This window comes from Phoenix dactylifera, chromosome 12, assembly GCF_051530095.1.
Source record: "Phoenix dactylifera cultivar Ajwa chromosome 12, Ajwa_hap1_PhDact_Kaust_v1.1, whole genome shotgun sequence".
Classification (NCBI taxonomy): Eukaryota; Viridiplantae; Streptophyta; class Magnoliopsida; order Arecales; family Arecaceae; genus Phoenix; species Phoenix dactylifera.
The window spans coordinates 24,111,247-24,129,780 of NC_143201.1; the positions used below are offsets into that span (position 1 = coordinate 24,111,247).

Consider the following 18,534-nt stretch of genomic DNA (forward strand, 5'->3'; position numbering starts at 1 on the left):
TAATAAGAAAATTAGATGTTAAGTGCTGTTAAGAATTAATCGACGTGAAATGACAGTGCTCAAGGTAGGTTACTAATGATGGTAGCAACGTATTGTGCTTATAATATTGAAATTAGGCTTGCAAGTAAATGGAATTTAAGAAGCCCACAACATGACACGAAGTCACACATGACATGGCCCTGGGGGTGCCACTTGGGGCAGGGACAGCGTAGCAAACAGCGATATAAATACATCAGCACAGGTGATCGATATCAGCCGTTCATCGACATGGATCCAATCTCTTGCCACTCTTCAACGGTGGATCTCACACCGTGGCCTGTAAGGATGTCGGCAAACTTCGCTGGAAGCGAGCTGCCACCGAGGCCTGCAGGCTGTCATCAAATAGGAAAGGGGAAGACTTTGAGAAGCTCGTGCTCGTCTCTCTCTCTTCGAGGATCGAAGACGCACCGCCGGAGATGGAGCCGCCGAGGAGAGGAGGACCGGCGGTGGAGGTGATGGGCATGCTCGTTCTGGTGCTGCTGCTGTGCGGCGCGGCGGAGGGGTGGACCGGGGAAATCCACGGGAGGGTAGTGTGCGATGTGTGTGGGGATTCCTCCATAGGACCCGAGGATCACGTCTTGGAAGGTGATTTTTCCGGTCTTTAAACAATCTCTTATCTGGGATTTATGATCTCTGATTCGGTTGTCCAACCTCATAGTTATAGGTTCTTTTATTTCAAAAAAGATTGAGAAATTTCTTGATTTTTGTTACGGGATTTTTTTTCCTTTTCGTGACCAAGTTCAAGATTTTGTTTAGCAATTGATGGTTTAGAGTAATTGGTAGTTTAGTTGTTTCGATGTTTCATTCTACTTCTGTCTGCTTCAACAACTACGTAATTTCTCTTTCTTCATTACTTAAAATCCGTGGTTCGTACATCCCAATTTCATTTGTCAATTTAGCACGCTGATGATCCGGAGTCAAGAAAACTAGGCTACCGAGTACAAAGTGGAGAAAAAGGGATTATTTTGGAAAGGTAATTATACGAAATTCAGCAGCAAGGAATGAAACTTCCACTACAATCGTTGACGTTAGAAGATAGAGGTCAAAAGGACATACAGTAGATTTGGTATTCGACATTTGAAAATATAGAGGATGGTCTTGTGTTGAAGCTCGATCAACTAGTAGAATTGGCAATTGATTCTATCCATCTCTCTCGCTGTCTTTAACTTTTTGAAACTCTATAACTGATCGCATTGTTAGCTATCCCTATGTTCTTCATAGAAATGTGAAATATACTTAGATTTCGAATCAGATCTAAATCATGGTTGTGGTATCTTCACCGTCAATATTAGCATAGTCGATTGACTATATAAGATTAGAGGAAATATTAAGGAAGGTCACCTTACGATGAGTCAAGCTGAACATCCTTGTTAGAAAAGTGTCATGAACTTCTGTGCATGTGACAATATTTGTAAAGTGCTCGCAAAGAACTGGTAATGAAGGACTTGTTCATGGTCTTTGAAATGACTGGCTTATATCTTTGAGTTTCCTTTGAAAAGAATATATTTCACCTATTAATGGGAAATTTTTATTCTAGTGAGCTTCTTCTGACTTCGTGACATTGTAAAAACAATTTTCATCCCCCAGACATGCTATTCTTCAAGTTGCACAAATTGATTGCGAGAAACTATGACAATTTTTATTGGGTGAGCCTAAAGATTGATCATTATTATGAATTGAGCTGGATATTGTTGAAAACTCAGCTTGATTAAGAATTGGAGATGGCCTCTTGACTTTTGTAAGATGCATGAGTAAGCGTCCAATACTGTATTCTCAATGATGGTCTGGACGTCATATGTTGGGTACAAATCTGATCACCCTACTCAAACTGAAAGCTAAATATCCAATAGAGATAATGAATTTATCAATAGTTCATGATGATCATATCCAATAGTTCATATTCCTATATTAAAATAGTTGTCACTAAGAGTTAAGTGTGGGTACACTTGAAAGAATATATTTGGCATCCAAGATAGTTATCGTGGTTATGTTCTAGTTAACACATTTTGGTGACCTATAAAGCTAGAGGGAGACAGCTCGACCAAGGTAATGAAACAATTGAGTGAATGGTTTGAGAGCATACCTTGTGGTGGGTTGAGAGGCTTGAATTGGGCTTACTTCCACTTATGTTATTTTGTTTTATTTTTTTCTATTTTATTCAATTCTGAGAACCACATCTTTGCTCTTATTGGGGCCACTTGACTTATTCTTTCCTCTTTTTTGGGAGCCATATGTTCCCTATAAGCACCCACCAAGGATTCATTGATGGGTGGGCTGATTAGGACATAATTTACTTTTAGTTGTTGACCTAAACGGAGAAGTTCTATTTCTGAGAAATGCTATCCATGAATTCACATACAAAATTCATCAGTTCGAACCATTCATGTTGTTTGAAGACAAGTTTTCTGGAGAAGAATCATTATTTAGAGAACATAATATGGCATAGTCTGAGTCATCTTTATCTGCTATGGAGATACACCATGAGTGTTCTTGCCAATCCCTAGAACCACTTTTTGGGAATTGTAGTACCATCAGTAGATATTCAGAGGAAACATGCTTTTTAGTTCTAATTCATTAACGCTCTATAATACTTTGTCTACTCCTTTGATCATATTAGGAGGAGTTTGTTTGTTCTCCAATTACACATGCGATATGTGAAAACCATTGCGAAATAAGGTAAGATCCTCAAAATACTTTATCTGACCTTTTATGACTGTCGACCAGTGTCCTGTTCATGGTCATGATTATATTATTGTACCATGCTTTTAGCTAGATAGACATGGAGCCAAAATTGACATACATTGGGATGAGAGGATGCACAACTATATTGGATAGTTTTATTTTGGTGGATAAACGTGCTTTCAAACTTAAGATTTATTTTCTGACTAATAAATAATTGGGAAACTATGAATCCTAATGGCAGAAGTGGAGAGGGAAAATGTTTTTTATAGGTGTTTTTGGCCCTCCATTCATATTTGAGTTTTGGGTCTTGATTTTTCTTCAGACACTTCGATGTTAAATGTTAAAGCCTCTTGATTCTTTGTTATTGTGTACTTGCACATGGAAACATAACTCACATCCTACACTATATTAGTGACTTCAGACCAGAACTTGACATCAAAATGCCATTACTTAAGAAATTATCTCGTACAAAAAAAATAAAACTTGAAAAATATTTGTTTGAAAGAGTACCAGTGTTTATGTCTATGTGGTACTCTATATTATCCATAAAACAATCAATTGATCTACTTGCTACGATACAGAGCAACAACTATTAATGCTAGGTTGGTAGACCCCCCAATATATGCAAGGGGAGTGTATCGAGAACATGATGTCTCGGCATGGTACATATGATACAATAATTATATACATTGGTTGTTCAACATTGGCAGTTGTTCACATTCCTTGTAGTTCACTGGAGGAAACCTCCATCTTGTTCAAGATGAATGCTTATGTTGGTAAGGGACCTAAATTATTTAAGCACCAGAATCTCAGAAGAGATTACTTGTCTTGCACACACATGATTTTGGAGTTTTATGTGCTGTCTTGCCCTTGTTTGTCAAAAGGTCTGTGGAAGTTGGATTATGCTTGTGGACGGTGGACTGCAAGTCCTTGATTACGAGAAAATCCTGGAATTTGCCGAGAAGTAACACTCCACACGGTTGTGTCAAAGCGATGCTCCATTTTAAAAAACTCTTCTACCATTTATTGTAAATTAACTTCTCCAAGAGGATGCACACTGGTTAATTTGGAGTATCCCAAGTTTATAGCTGCCAGTCTTGGCAAGTCTGGAGCATGATATTACCTGATCTGCTAAATCAGTAGTGAATTATAAATTGGTACATATGGAAATCATTCAGTGTAAAATGAAAAAGATGAGCTAGTAGTAATTTTATAAAATGGTTTACTCAATTAATTCCTATATGCAGCAAATTTTCTTATGTAGCTCCTTCTAACTCTAAAATAAAAATCCTTCCTTATATCATTTACTAGATGTATCTCGATGCATTTTTAAAATATGCTGATATAGTGTGTATAAATGAATGAACATGGATCTTCTCAGCCTACCTGATTCAGTAAGCAAAAGTGAATTATGTATCCGAGCCTGAACTGCATGAACCAATGAACCAGATGACAGCGAGTGATATAAAGCTGAGCCAAAATAATTTCACTGCTATATCTCTTGATTCTTCGAATGTTAATGCGTAATGGGTAATTGGGTCATTATTGGAACTCAAGCTTTTTATCATTTGTGAGGAAAAAAAAACCTGGTAATTCAGTGGAACCCATTCTACCACTAATTCAGATCTGGACAGGTAGATTCCTAACATCAAACAGCCACCCATATATGATCTTTATTCATGCCATCAATTATGTTTTATTTTTCCTGCAATTAGATTTTTATATGAGTAGAAAACAATAAGAGTTTGAAGTTTGAACAGCAAGAGTATGTGCATGAAGCATGCCAATAACATTGCATTATGAAAATGTTTTAGTGAATCTGCCAGCCCTGTTGCTCAGCCGTTTCTGCTTGTGGACTAGATAAGTATACTTGAATGTATTTCTTGAATTTGTGTTTGTGCTTATATGCATGTAACCCAATCCACTGCATTGCTGTATTGATGCAGTCATGGGTTTGCAAATTAGTAAGTCAAGGTTCTAAGATCAACATTTAAGTTTCTTTTTTGATGTTAATATTTTACAAATTTTTGTGTCGTGTCGATCTGCATGCATTCATCTATTAATTATTGATGGGTGAGTGACAAGATATCTAGTATTATGTTCTTTACCGCTCATATCATGACACTATAAGAGGAAAAAAAGAAAAGCAAAACAAAAGAAATTCATGTCTCATCCTTGCCTCCTCGGTGCTTATTTAATAATAGTGTCTTTTGAGGAGCGTTCTGCTTGGGGCTCATGAGGACCACATGAATGCCAAGGTAATGTTCTATTGGGCCTGGCTACCATGCTGGTTAAAGGAAAACATATTTTGTGGCCATTGACTGCGTGTCTTACGTTTCCTCGGAGGTTGCTTTGAAGTTTCTTGTGGCAGGTGAATTTGTGCAGAACCTGCAATATACTTGATTCTCCAGCAAAGTCATTTTACTTGCAAGAACTCGTATGTGCTTTTTCATTCTTATGTTGTTGCAAGTGATCTTGCCTACAGATTTGTTCAGCTAATTTTTCAGCAATTGCAGCCACCTCTGTCGGAGCTGTTCAAGGGCTTACCGTTAAATATGCGCGATCTCATCATCTCACGGGTTGTTTTCGTGTTCCTTGCAGGTGCTGAGGTAGCTATTCTCTGCATAACCAAATCAGGTGAGGTTATTAATTATCAGGCCTTCACAAACTCGAAAGGCATTTACACAGTGGCAGAGACCATGCCTGAGAGCGACAGGTGGGAGTCATGCTTGGCAAGGCCCATCAGCAGCTACCACGAGCATTGCACTCGAAGGGGAGATGCTCACTCTGGGATCAAGTTCACTTACAATTTGTCATCTGGACATTCTCATGCTGTCAGACCATTCCTTTACAAACCTGCTTCTCTCCCAATGTATTGCAGCTGAAATTCATGCCGCATGTTCAGAAACATACCGGGAACTTAGCGGTCCAAAGTCATGTATGTTGATAATTGATTGAAGGGGGGGGATGAAGGCACCCTAAAAGCTGTAGAAATCAAGTTGGTTGTTCATACTTAGTAAAATGAAATGGCTGTATCTGCTGTATTGGTTATTTGTGTTCATTAGCCACAGTATATGCGCCTTTTTCGCCTTTCTTTGGATTTTGAAGTCTGATAAAAGGGAAAACTTCCCACCTGGTGCAACATCAGGACACTTACTTGAAAGCTGATGAATGGAGACCAGTATTCTGTTCTTTCTCATGCTGCTGCAGATCTCGTGGCATGCAAAGGTGAGATTATCCAAGCATCCAACATTTTTTTTTAGGTGAAGAGAGTTCAGTGTGGCAGGTACCCTACATTGTAGTATGCCCTTTTGGCACGTCTGAAGCTCTTGACATATATCAGTTAATTGGCAAGCTTGTTTGTTAGAATAAAAGAAGAGTGCTTCCATTGTAGTATGCCCTTTTGGCACGTCTGAATTTTTTTTAAGAGTAAATACAGTAAAATGAGATTTGAATATTGAGAAAAAATTAGAATTGAGTTACGGAGGATTAGGACTTTTCTATTTCTAGAAAATGAAAATAAAAATAAGACCGTTAGGATGAAAGTTACTTATTTTTATTTTGTTATAGGGATTAATTTTTTCCAACTAAATATATTCGAGAAGAGTTGTAGCGTGGACTTAGCATGCATGGCATATTATTTGACTATTATCCAAGAAAGAAAAAAAAAATTACAAAACATGGGAAAGTAAATGGTCCTTCAACTTGTTGTCTCAACATGATTAGAGTCATGGCCATCAAAGTGACGAGGACCAAACTATACTTTCAAATCCTGAAATCAAGATGGCGAGGACCAAACTATACTTTCAAATCTTGAAATCAAGCTATAGATCAAATAGGATCCGGCCAATGAGAGTTTTAAGCGAAGGTCCGGTGTAATAGAATGGCGCCATTACGGAAACATCTCGGGGGACTGGATTCGACTATAGCAAGCGTATTTGACCAAAAAAAAAAATATAGCATGAGTACGCCCTACGCGGCTCAACCCATTTACCCCAGAAGTTTGCCCTCACGTGGCACGAAGGGATTGGTGCGGCCACGTTTCTTTCGCCCGTTGGCAGAACGCGGTGCAGATAGTCAACAAATAGAAAGGGAGAGAGGTAGAGAAACGGGATATAAGGCGGGCCGAACGCAAGAAAGCATGAAGAGAGCGAGCGCGAGGGGGTTACGGAAACTCTCACCTCTCCCTCACGAAAGAAATCTTAGAAGCGAATTCCCCCTCACGAAAGAAATCTTAGATGCGAATCCCTACTTGCTTCCCTTCTTTCTTCATTCGCTTATTCCGACCGGAATATCGGTCGACATCGAAGGAGATAGGCCAGAGGAAGGGCTGGAGGTGATCGAAATTTCGTCGGTTGGCGCGAGCTAGCCGTGAAGATGGGGATCCGATGGGCGAAGCAGATGAGAGATACCTTTGGAGTTCCCTTTTTATGGCTCGTATCCTTGATCTATTTCACTCAGGTTTTTTTTTTTCTTCTTTGATCTCTCTTAAAAAAATTCTCTTCCTTGTTCGTTTCTTTTCTTTTTGTATGATATCTTATTGAACCATTGGTTGCTTTCTTGTTTTCTTCTTCCTTTCTTGATTTTTGGTTTTTCTTATTGGTTTTTCGATCTGAGATTTTCTGTCGGTTTTGAGATTTGGGGGGTGGGCGGCATCGCGTAAGGGTTGCGTGTGATGTTGGATATTTTTCCTTTCCTCTAGAAGATTGTCTTACTCTTCTTTTGGTGTATCTCCTACCATTGAAGAAAACTTTTTCTTTCTTCTTTTGTGTTTAAACGATGGAGCTCTTATTTTGTTCTGTTCTTGTTTGGGTTTCTTGATCTGGAGTTCGCTTCCTTATAAATACTTATGCTAATCGTGATCAGGATCTTGATACGTGGCAGCCTTATAATATGTTAGACAATTAGAGTTTTCGAGGTGCTGGTGTAATTAGAGATTTTCTGCTCCTGAGATTGGATTTTATTTTTGGCGTAACCTTTACAGTATGCTATGATTTTGAGTCATCCTGGTTTATCTCAATAACTATAACCTATGAATTGGCATTATTAAGAAAATTCATGCTTTTGATACAAACAATTCCATTTGGTCAATTCTACCACCTTGCATTACCTGTCCTGTTATGTCAGAATCTTATCCATGTAAAGTTAGCGAGATGATGAAGTTGTTTATGTGCCGTTTATATACATGCACGCACACAATCATTCTGTCAACTTTTCATCTTTTGAAGGCAGGCCACCCTTGTCCTGGAAGAAAATTTACTATGAACATTTAACACAAGAAGCAACAGTCTTATATAGAAAATTTGCAAGGCAATTATGAATGCTGATCTTTGTCTAGTTTTATCAGCCTCATGGAATCAAAGCGTATTCTAAGTTCTTCTGTAAGCTACAAAGGCTCTTGTTATGACTTGTAGATGTAACAGCTTTCATAAATGATGCTTAGCATGTGAATATGGGAGCACTGAGAAGTTTGTTCTAACTCTTGTGCTTGAGGATCTGGAGATCCACTAGTTTGAGAAGCCATCTTTGCTTAATTTGAATTGCTGATTTATGATACACTTTAAAAGCTTCAGCTAAACTTGAACACTCTGAGCTAGCTGCATGTTTTTCTAAGATCTGAGATCCTCCTCCCATCCTCGTAACCAAAACTGGTTCTATATAGCAACCTATTCCATAGGCAGACGTTTCTAGTCCTGGTTATGGAGCCTAAGGTTGCTCAGATCTTCTTTAGTTTCCTCCCTAATTAATGCCCTTTCCTTTAGAGGGTTGTAATTTTCTTGATATAGAGTGTCTAATAAAAGGTTTTATTGTGTGCTCCTTGAAGAGGTTAGCCATAGTCAAGGTAGTAGGAAACTAGGAATTCTACCTCTATGCCTGATAAGATGGTAAAAATATCTATTTCCAGTTTGTTGATTTATGGCTTCTTGATTTTGATGCTTGTATCTGAATTCCAAATGCTATACTATTGTTCCGTAATTATACTTGCTTCCGGTGTTGATGACTTGAATAAGCACTATCTTTAAAATTAATTTGGCATTGTTTAAGATTCCAACCTCTAAAATTTGGGGTGACCATGTCAAGCAAGTATTCTTGAAATGTTTGTAGTCTTATATTGTCGATATAGATATGAATAACTATTGTCTTCTTTGCTGCTATCCTTGTATTCAAGTTCTCAAAAGTTTGTTATGCTATCTTAAGCGGTAATAGCTTAAAGAAGAAATGAAAAATGGGTTATTGGCTAAGTTGTCACACTCCACCTCAAAACAAAGCAAGCTATATGTTTCAAATCTGGGAGGTATTTTTGCTAAGTATTTCACAGAGTTAATTCTAACTGGGTGATTTTCCCACCCTATAGAACTAATATCATGAGGACCATCTTTGCTTTTCTTTTTGTCCTTCTGTTTTTTTAAATATTTATAGGAAGTGCTAATGGACTTTGTATGCTACTGTAGGGTTTCCGATCATTTGTGTGGACAGCAGTTTCATACCATATGAAAGACATGCTCAAGCTATCACCCTCAGCATTGCAATTTGTGGTTTCTGTTGCATATTCTCCTTGGAGTATAAAACCAATCTATGGGTAATACAGTCTTTACAAGTACGCAACATGCATAGCATTGGTTATTTTGTTAAATGGAGGTCACCACTACGTGTATAATGAGCCAGTAATTGAGATACTAGACTAATAGTATTCAAATGGAATTAGCATTAATTTCTCTCACCAATATATTTGGGATCTAGTGATGGCGATGCTTCCTTGTTTTCACCATAGTCATAATGTCACCTTGATGCAGTCCTGCTGATGCTTGAAATTATTGAACAGTTGTCTTATGCAGTCAATATAATTATTTTTCCTTCGTTATGCAATAGTGAATTGTTCTGATTTTTGTTATGAATCACATTTATTGAGCAACTACATGTGGATGTGTTTTTGAATGGTTTTAAATTTTGTATAATGCTTCATTCTTAGGATGACATGTATTACCACCACAGACAATCTTTCGTGCATATCAGCACTTAAAGAAACATAGTTCCATCAATGCATGCTCAAAAGATACTCTTTTATTCGTTTAAAGAGAACCTCTTTACCCCACATATACTGGATTATTCTGGTTAATTCTATGATAATAAAAAGACATTTGTAAACCACTGGTATATTTGTGATTATTCTACCCATTGTGTCTATCATTCTTTTGCTGCATTATTGTTTCAAAATAATTTTACTGAAGAAAACAAGCAGTACAAAATGATACATGTGTAGAAGTTCAGTTCTGACTAATATTGTTATATAAATGCATATTGCTGTATATCATATTGTAGGGGTTGATATCCGAGGATAGAGAGGGTTATTGACCAATACTGGGATGGTATATAGGTCCCCCTGTTATACCAAAGTTTTGTATTTTTTTTCCACCAAGGGCTTTGGGAAATAATCATTGTACAGAAAGGTATGGTATGTAGTGTGCTATATGTGTGTATTTGTAAATATAGTGGACATGGGATAAATCGGAGGAGATATTAGATGGCTTATTGGTTTAAATGCAAGTTCTCTAACTTGGTGTGTGATTATTTGCTGAAATCTTAATGTTTTTTTGCAGTATTTTATCTGACTGTATCCCTATTAGAGGGAGGAAGCGAATACCCTACTTGCTCATATCCACTGTACTCTCTCTTTTGCCATGGCTTGTTCTTGGTCTGACAACATCTTTAAGGAGTTCAAGCAATTCTCTTGCTGCTTTCTTAACAGTACAAAACTTCGGGTCTGCCATGGCAGATGTCGTTATTGATGCGATGATTGCAGAGGCTGTTCGCTCTGAGCAGTATGTGTTTTCTCTTTTTTCTCTCTTTTTTCTTTTCTGATTTGAGAATATGTTAAGAAGGAGCTGAGATATATTCTTTTTACCAGTGCAGAATTTTCTGGTGACCTCCAGTCATTATCTTGGTCTGCAATGGCCTTGGGAGGAATATGTGGGAGCTTGTTAGGAGGATATACATTATCCAATCTCAGAATAGACACAATTTTCCTTCTTTTCTCTGTGCTTCCAACCATCCAGCTATTGTCATGTGCTTTAGTAGAGGAGGCCCCTGCAGGATCTAAAAGTACACCAGATCATAGCAAACAACAACATATAGAATATGAAGCAGATGTGACCTTTTCAAGTGGAAATGGTTCCTTCACTAAGACATTAAAATCTGGCACTTCTAGAAGAAAAAAAAGCAGTCATAAAAATGCTGAAAGGAAAACAAAATCCATTAAATCTGAGATTCGAGAACAGCAGAATGGCTTGCTAGCTGCAAGAGGTTATTTATCTCTGAAATCGGCTGCATATAGTTTGTGTCGAGCATTTAGAAAGCCAATGATTCTAAGGTAGCTAGAGAATCTAATGTTGCTCGAACTATTCCATGTTTTTCCTCCTATACACTAAACTTCATATAACTAATTTTTCGTTGCTATATTTTTGATTTTTTGGAACAGACCTATGGCATGGTTTTTCTTTTCGAACATTACAGTTCCAAACCTCTCAACACACATGTTCTATTATCAGACTGAGGTGTTGCATTTGGAAGCATCCTTTCTGGGGACTGTACGCGTGATTGGGTGGTTTGGCCTAATGCTTGGCACATATATTTACAATCGCTATTTGAAGCATATGAAGCTAAGAAAAATCCTGATGTGAGTAACTTAAACACCTTCAGTTTATAGTTTTTTCTCGTCTCTCTGCTGCATTGTTCTCTAAGTTCTTTGTGATGGTATCTCTATGCTTAATTCTTTTTTGATGATGTACATTATGCTGTCATCTTAATGATGGTCAAGGAGACAATCCTTTGATAAAATTCTAGTAGAAAGAGCATGAAAGAGTCAAAACTATGTTGGGCAACTTAAAATCACTTTGTATGTCCAGTGATAATGTATTGAGTATGCTGAAATGGAGAAACATTGTCTTGAAAGTACCATTATACCACTTAATAATCTAACTTGATGAAGACATGCATATTCAGCATCCAGGCACATAAATAGCCACTTTTGTTTGAATTACAGGTCAACAACTTGAAAATGATGGCAAAGATATTCATATGAATAGCAGAGATATGTAACTAGTATTCACGAGAAATTTGATTCTAATCCTAAGTAGTTTGACTTTGACATAATAAGAGAAGTGTGTCATTAGGATTTACAAAGAAAGAACTTAACAATCATATGTGTGAGAATGATAACAAGGTTTGTTCCACCCTCTATCTGTAGCAAGCAGAGGTTATCTTGCATATCTTTATTCCACCCTCTATCTATAGCAAGTGGAGGTTATCTTGCATATCTTTTTTTGAGGTAACATGTAAAAGAATGAATAGTCCTAGTATACTGTCGTTGCACACATTTGGTGCAATTTATTGAGGGCTAGCTTCTTCTTTTGGATGTTAATTCCAAAAAAAATACTCAATACAAATACTTCAAATTTTCATATTTTTCAAGAAGAAACCTGAGAAAATTATAAACTGCCTCCTTAGGCTGAAAGGTCAAGCTGCTTTACAGCACCAATTTGGAAGACTTCACCATTATGCTTAATGTTACTGGGAATATAGCAAATGACCATGGCCAAATGGACTTGTGTTAGGTAAATTGGATAGTCATTACGGGGCAATCAATTATAGTTATACTATGAAATGATTTCTGGAAATTTGTCTTTCTAAGTTAACCAACTGCTATCAGTCTATAGCTTTATGGAAAATTCAAATAGGTGTATTTTAATTTTCAGTTCTAGTTAAAGATTCTAGGAATGGGACCTGAGGTGTCTTAGCTCCTCCCACCATATATTAAGCTTAATGAAGATGTTTGCTTTCTTGGCTACTGTTGCCAAACAGGAATGGTGGATGTCCCTGGAAACCCTCAGAAGGATGATATTGTTCTTTTGGGCACCATTTGGTGGTATTTTGGTCAATAATCTGCCTGTCATCTGAGATGATATATTTTAATATCATGCTTTGCTTTCTTTTTTCATAATATTCATTCAATTCTAGGAAATATTTAGGTTTGTTATGTTGTTGCATGAGCTTAAAACAACCCAACTGGTATGACAGGTCTTCTTACTTACTGATAGATGTTATGGTAGGACGATTTGTGCTAGAAGTTGCCTTTGACAAGAATTTGTTACCAATTCAGAAGGTTGATATTAAGTTTAGAGCAATGTGAGTTCTGAAACATTGATTTATTGAGCCACCCCATAGGAATGATTTTACTTGTTGGTCAGTGCAAAACATTGATCCCATGCCTATGATCATACCCATCCAGCCCTCTTCCAACTACTTGGCTTTCAATTTGGATCTATTTGAGTTTGACATGACTTGTTAGTGGCTATCAACCAAATGTCTTCCCTCCTTTCGGGCTTGGGACTGGCATTAGTGGTGTTCCAAACTTGTTTCAGTAAGTTTTATGTACACTTTTGCTGTTAATAACCTTCTAAAATAATTTGCTTTGCTACTAATAGTGAAAGGTCATACAAATCATGTTGGTGCCCTTGTGATCATGATTGCGTATAAGTACACTTCTGCATTTAAAAATGGTCTCAACCATCGCACTGCTGCCCACTTCTGCTAATAGATGTTTTTTTTTTGTCCAGTATGTTGCCTCCTATAACCTGCTGTATCTATTTTGTCTCTCATGTACTGTTTTGTCTTATTTAATTATCTCTTTTTTTATCCAACGAGAAGGCAGAAATAGAACCTTGACATTGCCAATTCTTATTTGCAAATTGTTTGTTTGACTTCAGGATTTTCTGATATCATAATAATTGATTTTAATCAATAAATATTTTACGCTTTTTTTTTTTTTTTTTGATTCTATTGGTTGTACTCATACTAGAGCTGTTTGAGCTGCCGTTGTATGAAAAAAAGCTGTTGATCCTTCAATTGGCCCCTGGGTTTCTTGACATCAACAAGATCTTACCATTTCTACTTGTTTTATCGCATGATTTTTTTGGAAGTAATCAAGTTGGTGATGGCACTCTGCCATCGAGAGCATAGGTCTACGAAGTTTATACAATACATCCCCTTTATATCTTCTGTATGTCCTTGTGGCTATCTGGGAATTATGTCCTGTATTTTTTAAAGCTTTTGTTTAAGTATTTATACATTTTTCATACCTTGACAGGTTTGCTCACATTGGTCTTGCCACTGTGATTCTGTTTGACATTATCCTAGTATCTCGGTCACATGTTCAGTTTGCCATACCTGATAAGTACATGGTGCTTTGGGGTTCGGCTTTGGGTGATGCAATTAACCAATTCAAGTAAGTATATTGATTTTCATTTGGATCTTTTCAATTATAGTTCCCTGGACTGACACTTCCAGATTGATGCGATCAAACTTTGTATGAGAAAAGTTATTGTCATATAGTTCATATTAGTCGATTAGCTTCAATAAGGGAACAGTACTCTTACTCACGTATAGGCGAAGTCTTAAGGATTTGTTTCTCATACCTTATGAAGTTTGATCTCAGTTAATTATAATATGGGATTGTATATTTTTAGGGTTGAATTAAAAATAGTTTAAAACACAATACAAATATGTCAATTGTTTAAATTTTTATGACCAAAGACTTGTTTGAAATGTTTGGCATTTGGAGTTAAACAATTATTTACGTATGTATACATTACTAGCACATCTAAAATGAATTACATGACCACTTAAAGAGGTAAGTCTGAATGGATATAAATACAAACACATGCACATTCATACAAGCATACATACATACATGCATGTGTGTGTGTGTGTGTGATTCATAAGATATGAGTAACTAGGACTTTGGTTCAAGTTATCAAGTAAGCATGGTTGTGAAGTTCAGATTGTGCTGACAATAACCTAAGGTGTTTTGCATCTGTATGCGTGTTGTTGACACACACTCGCCTAGATGCATACATACATGCATATATTTTGGATGTGTCTGTGTGTATGTGTGTGTGTTGATTCATAAGATATGTATAACTTGGGCTCTGGTTCAAGTAAGCATGGTTGTGAAAGTTTAGGGTGAGCTAATAATAACCTGAGGTGTTTTGCATCTGCATGCATATTGTTGCATTATATAGGTCTTACTTGCATGGGGTGTTGGCTAGAACTGGACCGCAACCCTTTATAATATTGAGAGAGGTTTGTACTTCTCCAATGACATCTGTTTCTGCTTATTTGAAAATAATACTGCATCATCTTGTTTTTATTGCCACTTTTTACAACATGTGAAATAGTTTGGAAGCTTTAGGTGAAACTACTTAGTAAAATATTTCGAGGATGAGGACAGAATCCACAGCATATTAGCTTATAAGTTGACTATGTTATTGGAGCATTTGCGTTGAAAGAAGCTAATATGCTCAAAGAGATGTGCTTGCGAGCATGGGTTCCCCAGCACAGGGCATACCGTGATATGAGTCAAAACTGAAATATTATAGTATAGCAGGTCTACTGACATTTACATTTGTTAATATTTAAGAGACCATCAGGAGGAAGATATTAAACTAAAATTTGAGGAAGAAGAGCAAAGGGTGGAGCCTTGCGGGACAAAATTCCTGCAGATATGAAAATTTTCTAGTGTCGCGAGTGTTAGCTACATATTCTTTCTTTCTTTTTTCTTTCATTTTTTTTTTGTCTTGAGAGAAACTGCATTTTCTTTCTGCTACATTTTCTTGTGAGCATGTGAATGGTTGAGAAATTCAAATTCGAACTGACAAAAACTTGAAAGACAAGGCAATGATGCATGCCTAAGTTCATGCTGCTCAGATGAGAATTTTAAAAATGTTCACATTTTTAAAAGTCTTTTGTATGCTTGCTTACAATTCTTCCTTTCTGACATGCAGGATGATGCCATTTTTGATCATTTCTGGACAGTTATGCCCACCTGGAATTGAAGGAACACTTTTTGCTCTGTTTATGTCCATAAATAACCTTAGTTCCACATTGGGCTCATTCTTGGGAGCTGCTTTGGCTTCAGTGCTGAACATATCATCTGGATCTTTTGATAACCTTCCCCTTGGCATTACTGTGCAACTAGCAGCCACTCTTGTTCCCATTGCCTTCCTGTTTTTGATTCCAAAGGAAGCTACAGGGCTGACTTCACAATGATAACTAATCAATACTCAGCATTGCTCAAAAGAAAGACTAATCAATACTCAGCTTTTGTTTTCTTCCTCAACGCTCTCTTCCTGCTCCAATAGAGTTTGAAGTAGGATTAACATTGCAGAGCGGTGAAAGTGTAGATTGTTAGATCTCTACGCACAAACAGAACACAGGTCGTTGCTTCATTTTCTTACAAAATTGCTGTGGAGGAGGCGGGAAAGTTTTGATCGTTTCGCTTGTAAAACAAAATTTTCTTATAAAGAATCTAAATCTTGGTCCCTATTCTTTAGTGATCAATATCTTGTCTCCAATGTTAAATCTACGGCTTCTTATATTTAAATGGGGGATAGTGAGTGTAGTCATCTCGAATCATGAGGATGTGCCAATTTGAAATATTAGATTAGGTTGATGGCTTTATGGCTTTTTCCTTCAGATCATCACATAGATTGATTAAAGCATTTGAAAGAGGGCGTAGCATTTTTTTTTTTACAATTTATTGCTCCAATGGTTTTCATAGATCTTCACCATACTTCTTCTTTCTCTATTAAATTATGGGCCAGTACTTGCCAACAGTCACTAAAAATACTTGAAGAATACTTTCATCCCAAGCAAGAATCACATAGATGCAATTTTTTGTGTTGATTTATATTTTATTTAAAAATATATAATTTATCATCGTCGTTATTATTTGGTATCAAGATATGCTATATCGGTACTGAGTTCTGTATTGGTGCTATTATATCATTATGTCGGTATGTTTGATATGAAAGCCGATTCGGTGTATTGAGTGTTGGTACATTCTTTGTATCATGTACCAGTATCGAACCGATATGGTATCGTATATTTTGTACCATCTAATTTAGTATGGTATGATATATAATATTTGGTATGGTTGGGGAGAAGTCTTTTTCAAATGATATATATTTAAAGTAAACTCTTTGGGCATCACCTGCAGTAATTCTGGTAGGCTCGTAATGGAAGCCTATTTAAATTTTGACGCTCCACATCCGCAAGCCAGTGTGCAGCTGATTTTCTTCTTGAAATATCATATTTTTTGTTAAAAAAAAAATATTGTTTTCCTAGAATATGATCCAAGTTTTTCATGAATAGATAATCGACATTATTTATATCATGGCTCCCTCTACGTTGTGGCTTGTCATTATTATTCACCTATTGTGCTGTGTGCATTATAAGGTTGGCGATGACGTAGCATGTTGCTTATCTGAAACACTAGTGACGACTCTAAACGCTGGAACTACTACTAAATTTTTGTTCTTTCAAAAGTGTCCTTTGTTCAGGTTGTCAAGGCAAATTCTTTGGCCTGGATTAATTTTTAATTGAAGCTTTGGTCTGGATTATTGCCCACTTGAATTGGACCATGGCTTCATATCAAGTTCAGTCAGCTTATTAGACAAATCAAACAAGATTGTGGATTTAGCTTGTCAACTTTAAACTGTACAGGAGAAAAAACCATTAGAACAAACAACCAAGGACCTCAACTTGTCGCAGCTCTCAAAAACAAAATAATTTGGAGTACAATCACATCTTCATTGATTTTTTGGAGCCAGGGAAAGAACCCCTCGTTTCAGAATCATAAGTCTTTAGATAAGATGCCACACTCTCGAATACCTTGATGCATCCACTTCCGATTTAGGGATGCAATCAGGCATCTTTTAAGGAGGATGCAATGGAAAAACAAGACCTTAAAAATCTGAGTGAAGAAAAATAAACTAAAAGTGCATTCGGATCATAGTCAGAGTCGGAATGGATCGGAATAAAAATCAAAATAGCCATATTCTCCATCTGAATACCATGAAAGAGTCGGAATTGGATTTTGAGAGATTAGGGCCTTTCTCATTTCTTCCTGAAATCGGAATGAAAATGGAACTCTCTCCAACCAAATAATTAGAATGGAAGCCATTCATTTTCATATCCAATTCTAGAGCCCAACTTCCCCGAACTAAATATGCCTTAAGCTAAAAAGGATTATGGCACCGGAGTTGGACCAGTAGGTTGGCACCCATCTCCTCCTGGAAGAGGTACAGTACTCATCCAAATGGCTGCATTCCCGCGTTTTTTTTTTGGGGGGGGGGGGGGGGGGGGGTGGAGAGGCCCGGGCCCAAGGTTGAGGTCCGCCCAGGATTAAAACCTCAAGCCCAAGCCCTACTATGAATGGAGCTCAAAGCAGACTACTTTTTATCTTGTTATCCTAAAGTTGGACGCGGTCCCTTTTTTTTTCATTAATTTACTCCCTTTTGAAAAGAAAAACCATTATAACTTGGTGGTCCTCTCTTATGTGAGCGTGCGATTCCTTCGCAGAACTGGGAGAGATTTGAGAAACCCATTAAGATCAGGCATGAGCACAATGCCACTAGACTAGAGGTAATGAAAGGCGATTCTTTTGCTCCACCATCCTCTGGCCCCATGCAGCACAATTAGGACTCCACCATGGTATGCTGGTAAAGAACAAACAAACGACGATCACGCCTTCTTATCCCACTTCTTTCCATCCGATAAGTGAAGGAAATCACTCCAACATACACATCTTGCAATGTTTGACCTCCCCTTCCATCTTTTCAGTATTGCGCGTGATCTACCTAACATGGATTCCACAATTTTTGATGCTGGATGAAATTTCTCTATGGAAGGAATTGAAGAGGAAGAAAAAGAGAGAGAGAGAGAAAAGAGAAGCAAGCATTACATGCTTGATAGGTG

General features: G+C 37.2%; 2 protein-coding genes across 3 annotated transcripts; both read left to right on the plus strand.

Moving 5' to 3' along the window:
* Positions 1–339: 339 nt before the first annotated feature.
* Positions 340–5,772, plus strand: LOC103698897 (uncharacterized). Its single transcript, XM_017846835.5, has 2 exons — positions 340–624; positions 5,323–5,772. The coding sequence occupies exons 1-2, from the start codon at positions 456–458 to the stop codon at positions 5,604–5,606; spliced, it is 453 nt and encodes a 150-aa protein (XP_017702324.3). The 5' UTR covers positions 340–455; the 3' UTR covers positions 5,607–5,772.
* An 820-nt stretch (positions 5,773–6,592) lies between these two features.
* Positions 6,593–16,116, plus strand: LOC103698630 (Major facilitator superfamily protein). 2 transcript variants are annotated; one of them, XM_008780690.5, is made up of 7 exons: positions 6,593–7,182; positions 9,174–9,301; positions 10,320–10,541; positions 10,628–11,089; positions 11,198–11,395; positions 13,865–14,002; positions 15,561–16,116. In XM_008780690.5, exons 1-7 carry the CDS (start codon positions 7,099–7,101, stop codon positions 15,823–15,825), a joined length of 1,497 nt encoding a protein of 498 aa, XP_008778912.3. In that variant the 5' UTR covers positions 6,593–7,098; the 3' UTR covers positions 15,826–16,116. The 2 variants fall into 2 exon arrangements, with proteins under 2 accessions (XP_008778912.3, XP_008778968.3); XM_008780746.5 differs by having other exon boundaries at positions 6,865–9,016.
* Positions 16,117–18,534: the final 2,418 nt, after the last annotated feature.